The sequence below is a fragment of the Agelaius phoeniceus genome, chromosome 19, assembly GCF_051311805.1.
Source record: "Agelaius phoeniceus isolate bAgePho1 chromosome 19, bAgePho1.hap1, whole genome shotgun sequence".
Classification (NCBI taxonomy): domain Eukaryota; kingdom Metazoa; phylum Chordata; class Aves; order Passeriformes; family Icteridae; genus Agelaius; species Agelaius phoeniceus.
The window spans coordinates 1,414,784-1,429,113 of NC_135283.1; the positions used below are offsets into that span (position 1 = coordinate 1,414,784).

General features: G+C 49.6%; 1 protein-coding gene across 2 annotated transcripts in view; it reads right to left on the reverse strand.

Annotated features, from left to right (window-relative positions):
* Positions 1–14,330, reverse strand: part of DNAH9 (dynein axonemal heavy chain 9) — a 161,040-nt gene that overhangs the window by 18,334 nt on the left and 128,376 nt on the right. For both annotated transcript variants that reach the window (XM_077188209.1, XM_077188210.1), the window contains 3 exons: positions 3,685–3,912; positions 1,005–1,196; positions 556–747 (listed from right to left, as the gene is read on the reverse strand). In XM_077188209.1, the coding sequence (XP_077044324.1) occupies positions 556–747; positions 1,005–1,196; positions 3,685–3,912 (612 nt within the window). The remainder of the gene's footprint in view (positions 1–555; positions 748–1,004; positions 1,197–3,684; positions 3,913–14,330) is intronic.

Here is a 14,330-nt window from a genome sequence, read left to right on the forward strand (position 1 = left end):
AATTGCTGGAGTTCAGCTTGGCTCCGTGTCTCGGGCTGGACCTTCTCTAGCAATTATCTGCTGTGCATTTCAGCATCAGCATCCTGAAATCTCTTGTGGGAATAGAGCTTCCAGTAGTTAAGTTTTATGAACAAAACCAGCCTGATGTGCCTCTGCATTTGTGTACAAAGAGCAGATGAGATCAGTAAGTAGATCAACAAGACCCTTCAGTGATTCTCATCAAAACTGATGATAAAAAGAGCTTGAAAGGGCCATTTTAGCAAACAGTATGTGGATGTAATTTTCCAGGAGCCCCACTTAAGTCTCGAGCACCAATACAGTTGGTGCATTCATGCATGAACAGAATGAGCCCATGATGAAGTAGCAAATTACCATTAGACTTGGCTGATCCAGGGGAATGCTGAAACATCCACAGGAACAAAACATAATGGGAAATAAGAGGAACAGTGCAGGAGCACTGCAGCCCTGTTCCTGCCTCCTAAAGCAGATTATGGGGCAGTTAGGGGAGACATTCCATTTACATGTATAAATAATGCCAGCAAACAAAGGGCTTACCTGGTGATAGCCATTATAATCCATGTTCCCTGGGAGAGGAAATCCAGGAGCAAGGCAGAGCTCTCCCTCCAGCATTTCTGGCTTGATAAATTCTTCCAGGTAGGTTCTGCAGAGCCGCCTGTCCCAGTCGTCCGTGATGTGCCCTCCGTACATGATCTCACCCACCAGGTAGCGCAGGTCATCGTAGGGGACCTGGGTGTGGAGCAGGCTGGGCTGAACCCAGGCACTGCCCTGCACCCTCAGGGCTCCCCCCCAGCAAACAAACAGCAGGCAGGAGTTAAATCCTGCCCCAGGAGAGCTGGGGCACAGCACAGTGCGAGTGGCACCGAGGTCTCCCATCTCCTCCAGAAGCGCCCCGAAATGAGAAGTTCTAAACGCAAAGACACCAAGGAAATGGCATTTCAGGACAGCTTCAAAGCCCCCAGAGAGCCCCCCCGTGGTGCCCCCACCTTGGAGCTGGCCTGCAGGTAGTTGTAGAGCACGTTGACAGAGATGGTGAGGTCCCCAGTGCTGAAGGGGTACGGGCGGTTCCAGCCCTGGGGGCCGAACTTGCGCCGCTCCGCCACCACCGCGTGGAAATAGCACAGGGCAAAGAGGATGCTCCTGAACTCCTTCTCCTGGCTGCACATCTCCAGGGTGTCCTGCAACACATGATGGCTTCCCTCAGCCTCAGGGACCCCCAGGGAACCCAAACACGCCGGGCTTTGGACAGGGTGAATCACAGAATCAGAGACCAAGGCTCAGAAACGCCCCCAAACCATCAAGTTCAACCTTTGACCAAATGCCCCCTTGCACAACTAATTGTGAACTATATTTTTTAACAATTACAGGGATGTGCCTCCACCACTTCCCTGGGCATCCTCTTCATGAGCTTTACCAACCTTCTGCTTTAGAAATTTTCCCTAACATCCAACCTGAACCTGCCCTGCTGACGCTTGTTGCCTGGGACAAGAGGCTGACCAAATTGTCCCGCAGTTCATTTTTGTATCACACACACACGTATTTCAAAGTCAGTGGCTTTGCATTGCAGATTTATTGGCAAACTCTAGCAAATATTTTCTGACTTAATATTTGCTGTTGCCAGCTCCGAGTGGCTTCGCACAGGAACACACACAGGGAAGGAGGGACACGTGCACCCACTCAACGCCCCCGTCACCTGCATGTGCTCAACATCCCTCACCAGGAAGATGGGGAGGGAGCCACAGAATCACAGAATTCTCTGCTGGAAGGGACTCTAAAGTCCATGTTTTTCCAGCCCCTCTGCCATGGTCAGGGACACTTTCCACTACCCCAGGTTGCTCCAAGCCCCATCCAATGTTTATCTTTAAAAAATGCCACGTTAGACCTTTAATCCTCTGAGAGCAGGACAGAGCTCAGGGTCTGTGCAGGAAAGGGGGAATCCATTACTCTAGAGGGTGCAAGACATTGACCAAGTGCACGTGACAATCAAGAACATTCCAAAATCTGTTTTCCCCTGGATTGGGCAGCACTCTAAGCTCCCTTCATCAGCATTGTGATGAAGAACTGCTTCAAACAGGTGCAGAACACCTTTCTCATTTCAGGAAACATCCCCAGAACAACCCAGTCCATTCTCATTCGGCCTCTCTTCAGTTGTCAATTCTTCTTCAGCTACAAAGCAGAACAATTTCCTCTGCACAGAATAAAGGGCCTTCTTTGTAGCCTTCAGCTGAAAGCTGAATTTGAACACCTCTTCTGAATAAAGCAGGGAAATGAGGTGTAAAAGGGACCCCACCCACTCGCTTCAGGATTTCTGATAAGAGATGTTTCATAATCCTCCGGCAATTTAGAAAATGCTAATTACTATTGATTGAAATGAGCAGAGGCAGGATGAAAATGTTACTTGGGGTGAAGGTTCTCCCCTCCCTTCTTCTCCAGGACATTTTGTGGAGCTCAGGATGATGAATGGCAATAGATAAGTTTGGAATCATCTTCCCTGACCACTGGCATTAATCCTTGCATGGTGCCTCCCCCACACCTGCTCAGCAATGTTCCCTCCTGCTCTTGGGATTCTCTCCACACCAACATTTGAGTGCAAAACCAGCTGGGAGCTGCCCCATGACCCAGGGCCCACAGTTGTTTGGGGCTGCTCTTGCTTCATCTTAAATAACAAGAAAGATTCTTGTTAAAGATTCTAGCCCTGTCCAATGTTTATCTTTAAAAAATGCCACGTTAGACCTTTAATCCTCTGAGAGCAGGACAGAGCTCAGGGTCTGTGCAGGAAAGGGGGAATCCATTACTCTAGAGGGTGCAAGACATTGACCAAGTGCACGTGACAATCAAGAACATCCCAAAATCTGTTTTCCCCTGGATTGGGCAGCACTCTAAGCTCCCTTCATCAGCATTGTGATGAAGAACTGCTTCAAATACATGCAGAACACCTTTCTCATTTCAGGAAACATCCCCAGAACAACCCAGCTCATTCTCATTCAGGTCACCTTCAGAGCCTTCTGATGGGGTCCTGCTGTGAGGGCTGGGAGAGAGGGAGTGTCAGGGTGGCAGGACATGGGACTCAGTGTCCCTAGGACAGGAATCAGCAGCAAGATGAGTGCTCAGCCCTCAACCCTTGAGGGAAATGGGGTCACAGCTGAGCCCCCCAGGCTCCATCCTGCCCTGGAGCCCTGGGCTGTTCCCAGGGAGTCCTGCAGGGATGGGATCCTGGCCTGCCCCTGTCCCGTGGCATCCCATCAGCTCCAGCCCACCCAACCATGCTCCCATGTCACAGACATCTTTCATGAAAAATCCTGCCTTTAGGGGTTTTTCCTCCTGAGAAGCTGAGAGGCCTCAGGAACAAAACGTAACCAATGGTTATCTGCTGCTGTGGAATGCAACAGGTGCATCTGGGATTGGGCTCATGTGGTTGTTTCTAATTAATGGCCAATCACAGCCCAGCTGGCTCAGACTCTCTGTCTGAGACACAAGCCTTTGTTATTCATTCCTTCTTTTTCTATTCTTAGCCAGCCTTCTGATGAAATCCTTTCTTCTATTCTTTTAGTATAGTTTTAATATAATATACATCATAAAATAATAAATCAGCCTTCTGAAACACAGAGTCAGATCCTCATCTCTTCCCTCATCTTCAACCCCCTGTGGACACAGTCACGCTCCCACCTGGCTGAAGTTGTCCAGGGCCTTGTGCAGGTTGGCGTGGATGCCGGTGGGAGCCTCGCTGGTGATTTTGATGGAGTTCTGCAGGATGCCCTGGGGGATGATGTGGCTCTCCGGGCACGGCGCTGGCTCGGCGCTCAGGAACACGCGGAAATCCCGGTGGCTGCCCTGGCTGAGCTGCTCCAGCCTCTTCTCCAGGGAGCTCAGCCACTTGGCCACCAGGTGGATGTTCTGGCAGGGACAAAGGGACAAGGCTTGCTCAGTGCCCCCACCACACCCCCATGGGCTGGGCAGGCACCAAATCCAGCCCACTGATGGATGCCCTCTTGTTGGAAATTGCAATGCAAGGTATTTTCAATTTCCATCTGTATGGCAGATTATCTTTGTCAAGTGGGCAGTTTGCCTTATCTCTCTCTTTGAGTGACCACATTCACACCTCTCTCTGGGGGGACACCTGCTGATAACAGCTATTGAATGTCACTGCATGGCTGATAAGAACTGCAGCATCCCATTGGGAGATGTGAGCCCAGAGGGAGGAGCCAAGCATTCCTACCCGGATAGAATCCAGAGGTTTTTGAGACACCAGCATGGCTTCTGCACGGGATTGCCCAGAGGAACAGCAGCTGCCTCTCCTTCCCCTGGATCTTCAGAGGCAGAATCCATCCTTCTCTACAGGATCCCTGCTCCAGCAGAGCCACCCCTGACACTGCAGGAGGGCTGAGCCACAATTCCAATGGTTCTGCTGCCAACACCCTGACCCACAGGGTGTCAGGCTGGGTTCTGACTCTGGCAGTGTTGTTCTAGTGCACTGCATTGTTTATTTTATCCTTTTATTTTTTTTCTTCCCTATTAAAGAACTGTTATTTCCTGCTCCCATATTTTTGCCTGAGAGCCCCTTAATTTAAAATTTATAGCAATTGGGAGGGGTGGGGAGGGTTCACATTCTCCATTTCAGGGGAGTCTCCTGCCTTCCTTAGCAGACACCTGGCTTTCCAAACCAAGACACCTCTGGAATCTGGGATTTGGCCCAGGGGTGTCAGAATTCAAGACATCCCTCTGGCTGCCCTAGGTGGCCAAAACCCCTGCCAGAAAGCTCAAAGACCCTGGCACAAAGCCCAAGATGCCTGTGGTTCTGATTATGACCCACAGAGCAAGTTACCAACCTTATATGAAGATCTGCAAGCCACAACAGTTTAAGTAAAATAATAGTGAATTTACCATGAAGTGAAAAATAAATTTTTAAGGTTTTTATAATAGAAGTTCAAAGAACAAAATAGAAGAATCTAAGCGTGAAAAATAAATTTTTAAAGTTTTTATAATAGAAGTTCAAAGAACAAAATAGAAGAATCTAAGCGTGTCCAACCTTTCTCCTTCTTCTTAGCCTCCATCTTCTGCTGTAATGTTAGCACTTTTAAAATAGTTTAGACTAGAAGCTCACTATCTAATGTAAGTGATAAGTATTAGAAAGTAATTGTAAATATTGTACAGGTGGTTTTTAATATAAAAAAATAACTCTACCCCAGAAGTGAGCAAAGTGCCTCAGACTGTCTTGCTGAGCAGACCTCGGCTAAACAAGAAAAATAAATTATAGATAAGATACAATAAACAACCTTAAAACCAAAAACTGAAAAGCTCAACTCCTTCTTCGAGCACCGAGCTGAAAAAAGAAACTTTCTAATGTATCTCAAAATCACTCTAACCAACTAAAAATCCAGTGACAGGGGTGCTTGTGTGCGGCTCCCAGCTCCAAAGAGCCAGGTGCAGCAAGAACATTTGAAAATTCAAAATAATCAGTAGAAATCAGCAAGTCACAGCTGGGCTGGTTGGGCTCTTGGTGCTGGAATTCTCCTCGTTTCAGCAATACCAGCTGAGCTTATTCCTGGGGAGAAAAAATGTTATTCCTGGGGTGTAAAGGTGTTATTCCTGGGGAGCAGAGTTGTCATTCCTGGGGAGCAGAGTTGTTACTCCTGGGTGTAAAGTTGTTATTCCTGGAGGGAGTAAATTGTTGTTCCTGGAGAGCAAATTTGTGATTCCTGGGTTAGCAAAGTTGTTATTCCTCCCCCAGCCCCACCGAGCTCAGATGAAAACATTTGATCATTTTGATCAGAATGACAGTGAGGACCTTCCACAGCAGTTCCTGGGCGAACAAGTCAAGCAGGTGATTTCACAAAGTCCTTTAACACAAAAGGATTTATTTATTCATGCAACTAATTGGACACATGCCTCAGAAGATTAAGCAGAATCGTGGGGAGATGGTGAAATGGATGAAGTTAAGCCTCAGTTTTTCCCCTGGAGTCCTATACAGCATTATGGTTTCCAGGCAAGAAAACAGCTTTTTTTGTTATATTAGGAATGGGATTTGTGGGCTAAAGTAGCCTTGTGTTGAAGGCAGGTGTGCAATCCAAACTGGCTGTGTTCACAGGCACTTGGGATGGTGATTTATCCCAGCCCAAGAAAGGACAAGGAACTTGCTAAACCTAAATTAAAAGCAGCCGCCAGAAAGATAAACTGCTTGGAGGTGGCAGAGAAATTACATAAAGGAACCATATTAGAGGCTGAGAATAAATATATATCACCTAAAAATGGGGCCAGAAAGAGCTCTCATGGTTAAATAGCAGAGTAATGGAGATTATTAGGAGTAAAATTACATTCCTCAGAAAGTGGAAGTTGTGTCCAAATGAGAAAAAACAGAAAAGAGCACAAAACCCAGCCATGGTAAAGTCAAAAAGTACTTACAAGAAGCAATTTTTTTGAAAACCATAAAAGCTAATAATAAAGCCTTTTTCCAGAAACCAGGAACCTACCAGAGAGTCTATAAAACTATAACATGATCAAGGTCTGTAGGGAGCGCCCATGGAAGGCCAGGCCAGCCCAAAGCAGCCCAAATTTGCAGGAATATTCCCTGGGGAGGCTCTCACTGTTCCAGCCTGGTGGAATCACTGGAGCCCCGAGGCTGGAGATGCCCCTGGAGATCCCCCATGCCCCCCTCCTGCTCCCAGCAGGGTCACCCAGAGCAGGTTTTTAACTGGGTCCAGTTGGGTTTTTGGATTTTTGCGAGGCTGAAGTCTCCACAACCTGCCTGGGCAGTGTGTGCCAGTGTTCAAGCACACTCACAGTAAAAAAACTTAAATCAAAAAATAGTATAAGATAGTGAAATGAAATGAATGTTTAAGGGAAAATTGTATCTCAATTTTAACCCTTAGCTTCTTGCTCTTTCCCTCAGCTCCACTATGAGGATTTTGACTCCCTCTTCTACCAGGAGGGATTTAAACACACAAATAAACCAAATTTATCCAAATCCCAGCTGTCTCTGAGCCAAACCCTGGCTTTTGGAGGTTAAATTACCCCAGCCTCTCCCCATATAACAGATGCTTCATCTCTTACTTGTTGCAAGGACTCTCAAGCTGAAGCAGCAGATGAGGAGCTGTTCAGAGGAGTCCATGAGGTAATAAATAGGAAGAGGTCTCTGGGAGGAGATGGGCTCAACCCAAAGGGACCCCACATGTGCAGGGTGTGCAGCACAGCTCAGGAGGCAGCAGTGTTGACATGAGCCAGCCTGGCAGGGGCTCCAGCAGGGCAGGAATCCCTCCCCAGCAGCATCAGCTAGGAAAGAACAGCAATCTCAAAGCTCCAGCCCATTTTAGAGAGCTCAGATATGTGAGGAGATCCCAGTCTGGGCTGGTGGGTGGGTGGGGTGGGGTGGAGGTGCTGTCCTTGTCCCCAGGCTGGGTTTGAGCAGTGCTGGACGCTGGAGGGGTCACTCAGTCCCTGCTGGGCAAGGGGACATGGCCAAGGAGCAGCCTGGGGGACAAGGAGCTGTCCCAGCTGTCCCCAGGGAGGTCCCAGCCCGTGGAATCCTGCTCAGCAGGAGCAGGAGAGGGCAGGAATGTTGGTGGGGAGGGTGTTTGCCTTCCCCAGTCACCCCAGGGTGTGACAGAGCCCCTGCCTGCCCGGGAAATGGGGAATGCATTCCTTCCCTGGCTCCCGTGCCTGGGCAGCTTTGGCTTTCCCTGTTGCACTGTCTGGATCTCAATGTCCCTTTTAACCCCACATCCTGCCCCCTCCCACCCCTGGGCAGTGAGGGAGCAGCAGGTGGGGCTCAGTTTCCACCTGGGGTTAAACACAGCAGCTCATCCCCATGAAATCCTTTTTGGGGGCTGGAGAGGGGATTTCCCCAGGCCCTGCACAGAGCTGGAATTGTCTCTGTGGGGTCCCTGTATCCCCAGGCACGGATTTTGATCAATACCAGCTCTTTATCCTCCCCAAACCAGCATTGCTGAGGTAAAAGGGAATTTCTCACAGGCTACCAACCAGCTAAAACACAGCAACAGGGGTAAGGAGGCTACTGATGGAGTTTTAACTCTTCACCGTATCATAAAAGCATCTGGAAGAGCAAATGATTGGTGAGCTGACAAAATAACTCATAAGACAAAGCCATTTCAAGTCTTGCAAATAAAGGCTGGTAGTGAAGAGCTGCAGAAGGATGCCATCATTCTAAGTGACTGGCAATGACACTGCAGCAGGAATTCACTGGTGATAGATGCAAAGGAGTGCACTCAGGAAAACAACCCCAGCTACAGATACACACACTGATGGCTTCAGAATTAACTATTATCACTCAGGGAAGGGAGCTCAGAGTCCTCACAGTTATTTCCTGCAAATAACAGTTCAGTGCTCAGCAATGCACGAGGAGAGAGACAGAGAATAAAGCTGCAAAGGGGATTTTGCCACTCCATAAATCCATGGTGGGCCTTCATCTTGTAAACAGCACCCAGCTCCCACTGCTCTTAAATCCTGAAGGATTTAACTCCCACAAAAGCAGACACTGCATCAGGAGGGCCTCACCCACTGGAGAGAGCAGAGCCTTGGGTGGAGGGAGGGAGTGAAGGGTGAGCAGAGCAGGCTGCAAGAAAGTGGAAGTGCATTTTCATATGGCACAGAACTAAACTGCCAATTTACTGCTTCAGGGTGTTAGGGGACTTGAGAGAATCACAGAGTGCAGCTGAGCTGGAAGTCACAGAGAGAAACAGAATTGTTAATGCTGGAAAAAAGCTTTAAAAAAATAAAAAAGCTTTAAACTCAGCAAATCCATCACCCCAGCAGCACCAGCATGGCCAGCAGGTCCCCAGTGCCACAGCCACAGGGGTTTTGAGCCCTTCCAGGGGTGGTGATGCCGTTTCTGCCCTGCTCCAGCACCCCTGCCCTTCCCTGAGGCTGTGGATGTGCTGGCAGTGCCAGGGGCTGGTGCCACACAGGGACATCCCAGGGGCTCCCCAAGGGGACACAGAAACCCCTGCTGGCTTTCCAGGTGAGCCAGGCACGGGCAGATCCCAGCTGGGAGTGCAGAAGGGGATGAACACTGTGGAAAGGAAAAGCTGAGGTGCTTCAGGCTGGGACAGAGAGGTGGCTGCTGTCACTTCTGTCAGCATTTGAAGCTGCTGGAGGGATGGGTCAGCACTCAGAGAGGGACCAGGGGGTGTGAGCCAAGAGAATTGTTGTTTCAGACACTTTGCTGCCTCCTGTTCTGCTGCCCCAAATCTGATTGATGCGGCTGGGAACAATATTTTTATTTAGAACTGCAGAAATTCAGTCTCCTCACCTGAAGTGATTTAGGGTTGTGCTCACACTGTGTGACTGAGATGGAGTTTGGGGTGTGGGGGGAGATGAGAGGAGATGCCTGGGCAAAGGGATTGTTCTGGGGTTGTTTTCTCACTAACAAGGACTGTGTGAGGAGCAGTAGGCAAAATGCAATTACACCTGAGTGCTGCTGCACCAGGTGCACTCAGGATTTCAGGATTTTGGGAGATCAGATCATCCCAGGGTCCAGACAACCTGTTCACTCTACAAACACAAATCAAACAATGAGGAAGGAGTGGACAGGAACCTGCAACCAAAGTGCTGCCAACACCACAGAGATTTTATAAAGCTGGGAAAGAGCTCAACAAAATATCAAAAGAAAAATCGTGCATTAAGTATCAGTTTAATCATAGTCTGCATATCTGACCTTAAGCGTTTTCATCTCTAATTGGTAGTTTCTTCCCACATCTGCTTTTGTGGTGTTAGATGCCTCAAAAATAATTGCTTTTGCTTGTGTTGACATGACACCAGTGATCATTATTTGTGGGTATCACTGCCTGCTAACAGCCAACTTAGGGAATATTTCCAGTCCAGTGATAATTGAGTGCATTTATATCCTGTCCTTTTGTGATAGAAGGAATGAAAAAGAGGAATAGATGCAGCCAAACATGGGCTGGTACTAAGAATTCATAATTCAAATGAATATATCTGCCCAGGCCAGACAGGGACGCTGCAGAAGGGATTCACAGGTTGGAGAGAAACTTTGCAAATTAATTCTCAGCAGACAGGTAACAAAACCTGAAAGAACACATCTAATGAGAACACGTGGTCAGAGTAACTGAGAGATGAGTCAGTTATCAGTAACTGGGAGATGGGTCAGTTATCAGTAACTGAGAGATGGGTCAGTTATCAATAATGAGAGATGGGTCAGTTATCAGTAACTGAGAGATGGGTCAGTTATCAATAATGAGAGATGGGTCAGTTATCAGTAACTGAGAGATGGGTCAGTTATCAATAATGAGAGATGGGTCAGTTATCAGTAACTGAGAGATGGGTCAGTTATCAGTAACTGAGAGATGGGTCAGTTATCAATAATGAGAGATGGGTCAGTTATCAGTAACTGAGAGATGGGTCAGTTATCAGAAACTGAGAGATGGGTCAGTTATCAATAATGAGAGATGGGTCAGTTATCAGTAATTGGGAGATGGGTCAGTTATCAGTAACTGAGAGATGGGTCAGTTATCAGTAACTGAGATGGGTCAGTTATCAATAATGAGAGATGGGTCAGTTATCAGTAACTGAGAGATGGGTCAGTTATCAATAATGAGAGATGGGTCAGTTATCAGTAACTGAGAGATGGGTCAGTTATCAATAATGAGAGATGGGTCAGTTATCAGTAACTGAGAGATGGGTCAGTTATCAATAATGAGAGATGGGTCAGTTATCAATAATGAGACAGAGTGGGCAATGTGAAACAGCCCCTTGCACACTGACCATCCCCTGCACACTGACCATCCCACTGACCATGCCCTGTGCACTCACTGGCTGTCAACACTGACCATTCACATTGCCCACCCACACTGCCCATCCCCTGCTCTCTGACCATCCCCACTGCCCATGCCATTCCCTCCCATCCCATCCCATCCCATCCCATCCCATCCCATCCCATCCCCATCCCATCCCCATCCCATCCCCACTGCCCATCCCCATCCCCATCCCATCAATCCCATCCCATCCCCATCCCCATCCCCATCCCCATCCCATCCCATTGATCCCATGCCATCCCTGTGCTGTTTCCCCTCTCAGGGCAGTGCTGCAGGGCCATGGCAGCACCAGAGTTTTTCTTTGGGAGTTCCCTGCCGAGCCCCTGTGCTTGCACAGGCAGAACACAGATCACAGCCAGCATTGCCATGGCAACCATCAGGGACAGCACCGCATGGACACGGAGCAGCACAGGCTCCCCTCCCTGTGCTGGCAGCACCTGGGGACCCTGCCCTGCCCCAGAGTGCCCCTCTCCTCCAGCCCTCCTCACAAATCCCTCCTGCAGCAAAGAAAACTGATGTTTGTACAAAGCCTCGTTCTCTGGGAGACCTCAGGGAAAACATTCCCTGGTTTTCCATCCCTGTGCCAGCCAGGCTGCCCAGCCAGAGCCAGCCCAGCCCTGCCCCTGCTCACTGCATGGTGCTGGGGGACCCCAGGGGACAGGGAAGGGCACTGCTGTGCCCAGGGCTTGGCATGGCCAGGAGATGCCACCAGCCTGGCCTGGGATGTCAGAATCACAGAACCATGGGAAGGGGTGGCTTAGGAGGGACCTGAAAGCTCATCCAATTCCAACTCCTTGTCATGGGCAGGGACACCTTCCCCTGTCCCAGGGACACCTTCCCCTGTCCAAGGGACACCTCCCCTGTCCCAGGGACACCTTCCCCTGTCCCAGGCTGCTCCCAGCCCTGTCCAGCCTGGCCTTGGGCACTGCCAGGGACCCAGGGACAGCCCCAGCTGCTCTGGGCACCTGTGCCAGGGCCTGCCCACCCTGCCATTCCTCATTCCCAAGATCCCATCTAAACCCACTCTGTGTCAATGGGAGCCATTCCCTGGGTCCTGTCCCTCCATCCCTTTCCAAAGTCCATCTCCAGCTCATTCCCTGTGTCCTGTCCCTCCATCCCTTTCCAAAGTCCATCTCCAGGTCATTCCCTGTGTCCTGTCCCTCCATCCCTTGTCCAAAGTCCATCTCCAGCTCTCTCAGAGCCCCTTCAGGCCACACTCAGTTCACTGCAGAGCAATCCTCAGCCTGAACACCCCCAGCTCTCCCAGCAGAGCTGCCCCATCCCTCTGATCACCCTGGAGCCTCCTCTGGACCTGTGCTGACCCTGCTGGAGCAGAGGGGTCTCCAGATGATCTCCAGAGGTCCTTCCACCCCATCCTGGGACTCTGTGATTTCTGATACAGTGATGAATCTCACACAGTTTTGCTCCAGGAACTCACTGTTATTCAATTTAATCCATGAACCTGACTCAGTGAAGCAGCAACCAAGGAAAATGGAAAGATGCTCAAGAATTAAATTAACTTGATCACAAAGAGAGGGAAGTGACATTTTGGCTAATGGGTGAAGACTACAATTAAATTGGGAATATCTAAAGTCTGAGCACTTCCCTGCATCAGTGCATTCAAACATGCATCTGAACAAACACAAACAAATTTCTCTGTGTCTTTGCTGTTTAGCTGATCAACCCCATTTGGGACTGGGGTGGCCACTGGGTCAGCAAAGGCTTCTGAGAGGGAGACAGAGCAGACAGAGCTGGTGCTGACTCATGGCTGAGTGCAAAGCTCCTTCCTGCCTGCACAGAGGGCACTGCAGGCAGCAGGGACACGGGAACCATGGACAGGCAGAATGGGAATGCAGAGATCTCAGAGCCACTGGGGTGGAGACACCTCTGGCATCCCCCTCTGCCCAAAGCAGGGCCAGGCAGTGCAGTGACCCAGGAACAGGCCCAGGAGCTTTTGGATGTGTCCAAGGATGAAAACACCACAAACTGCACAGGCAACTCCATGCCCTGTTTGGCCATTCACGTGGGGAAAAAAAAAACCGGTATTTACATTTAAATGGAATTTCCTGAATTTCAGGCTGTCCCCATCACCAGACACCACTGGGAGAGCCTGGTCTTTACTGCCCATGCCCCAGGCTGATGGAACCATCCCTTCTCCAGGCTGCACAGAGCATCTCCAGCTGTGGGCCCAGCTGCTCCTGCCCCCAGAGCCACGAGGAGCTGGCAGTGAGCTCTGCCTGCACCCCCCAATGGAATGCAGAGGCTTCCAAGCCCTCCAAAGCTCTCAAGTGTTGCTAAGGAGACCCAGAGGCTGAACCTGCTATAAATGGGGTTTTTGTGGAGCTCAGAGATCAAGCTCAGCCCTTCAGCACCAATGGCAGGAGCAGAGCAGCTGCTGGGCTTGAGCTGGGCTGTTCTGCAGCCCTCAGGTAACAAAGGCTCCTTTAAAGAGCTGCATTTTGGCCTCAGGGGCTCCTATTCTGCAGCTGGACCATTTGTATTTGTAGAGAATCATTTTAGCTGTGATTTCACTCACCTGTCAGCACCCTGTACCAGAGCTCAGCAAAGCTGAAGCCACCAGACAGGAACAACACTGGTGCTGAAGGGGCAGGGAGCTCTGGCCAGGCTCTGCCAGGGTGAGGGGGATTATCTGCCCATGGAAATGCAGGATTGGGAGGCTTTCTGCTGTTCTTTCTCATTAAATAAGTAATTTATAAAAACCTCCATTTTCAGAGTGAGCTGAGGAACTTTTCCCAGGGTGTTTTTGTCTTTGTTTTGCCTCCTGTGGTGTCAGAAGGCAACAGGACTGAGAGGAAGTGGCCCTAGGACAGCCCTTCCCAGCACAGCAGCGATCCTGCTCCTGTCATCCAACAAAAACCTCCCAAACCTCATTTACTGGCTCATTAATGCTCCAAGATGTGACTCTCATTATGTCTGGTCCCAATCAAGAACCAGTAACGAGCCACCTGTGAAAAAGCCACCCAGATGATCCCCTCAGGTGTTTGTCCTGGAGAACGTGGGCGTGAGCTCCACGAGAGCTGAGCTGTTGGTCAGGGATGATAAAATACAGAAGCAAAGCTAACAGTTGCTTTTTGTCTGCTCAAAAACAAATGGGAAGCCTGGGTATAACTGTGCTGTGGGTGGGATACAGCCTTCAAATAATGAGTTTAATTAATCTGGGTAAAACTACCCTGAGATCTGCTCTGGCCTCTCTTTTATTATTAATGCAATGATCCACAAATCCTGTGGCACTTTCGTAAATTGAGTCATCTGTGTCATTCCAGATCTTGTACAAACACTCCTGGAGCTCTTTGTGAGGCATTTGTCACCAAAGCCTCTCAGGAAAGATCTTTCTAGATAAACCAAATGGCAAATGCTGCTCTGATCCCCCCCTGACTGATGGCAGAGCCCAACCATCCCATGCCACCCCTCCATGGCAGGGACACCTCCCATTGTCCCAGGCTGCTCCAGCCTGGCCTTGGGCACTGCCAGGGATCCAGGGGCAGCCCCAGCTGCTCTGGGCACCCT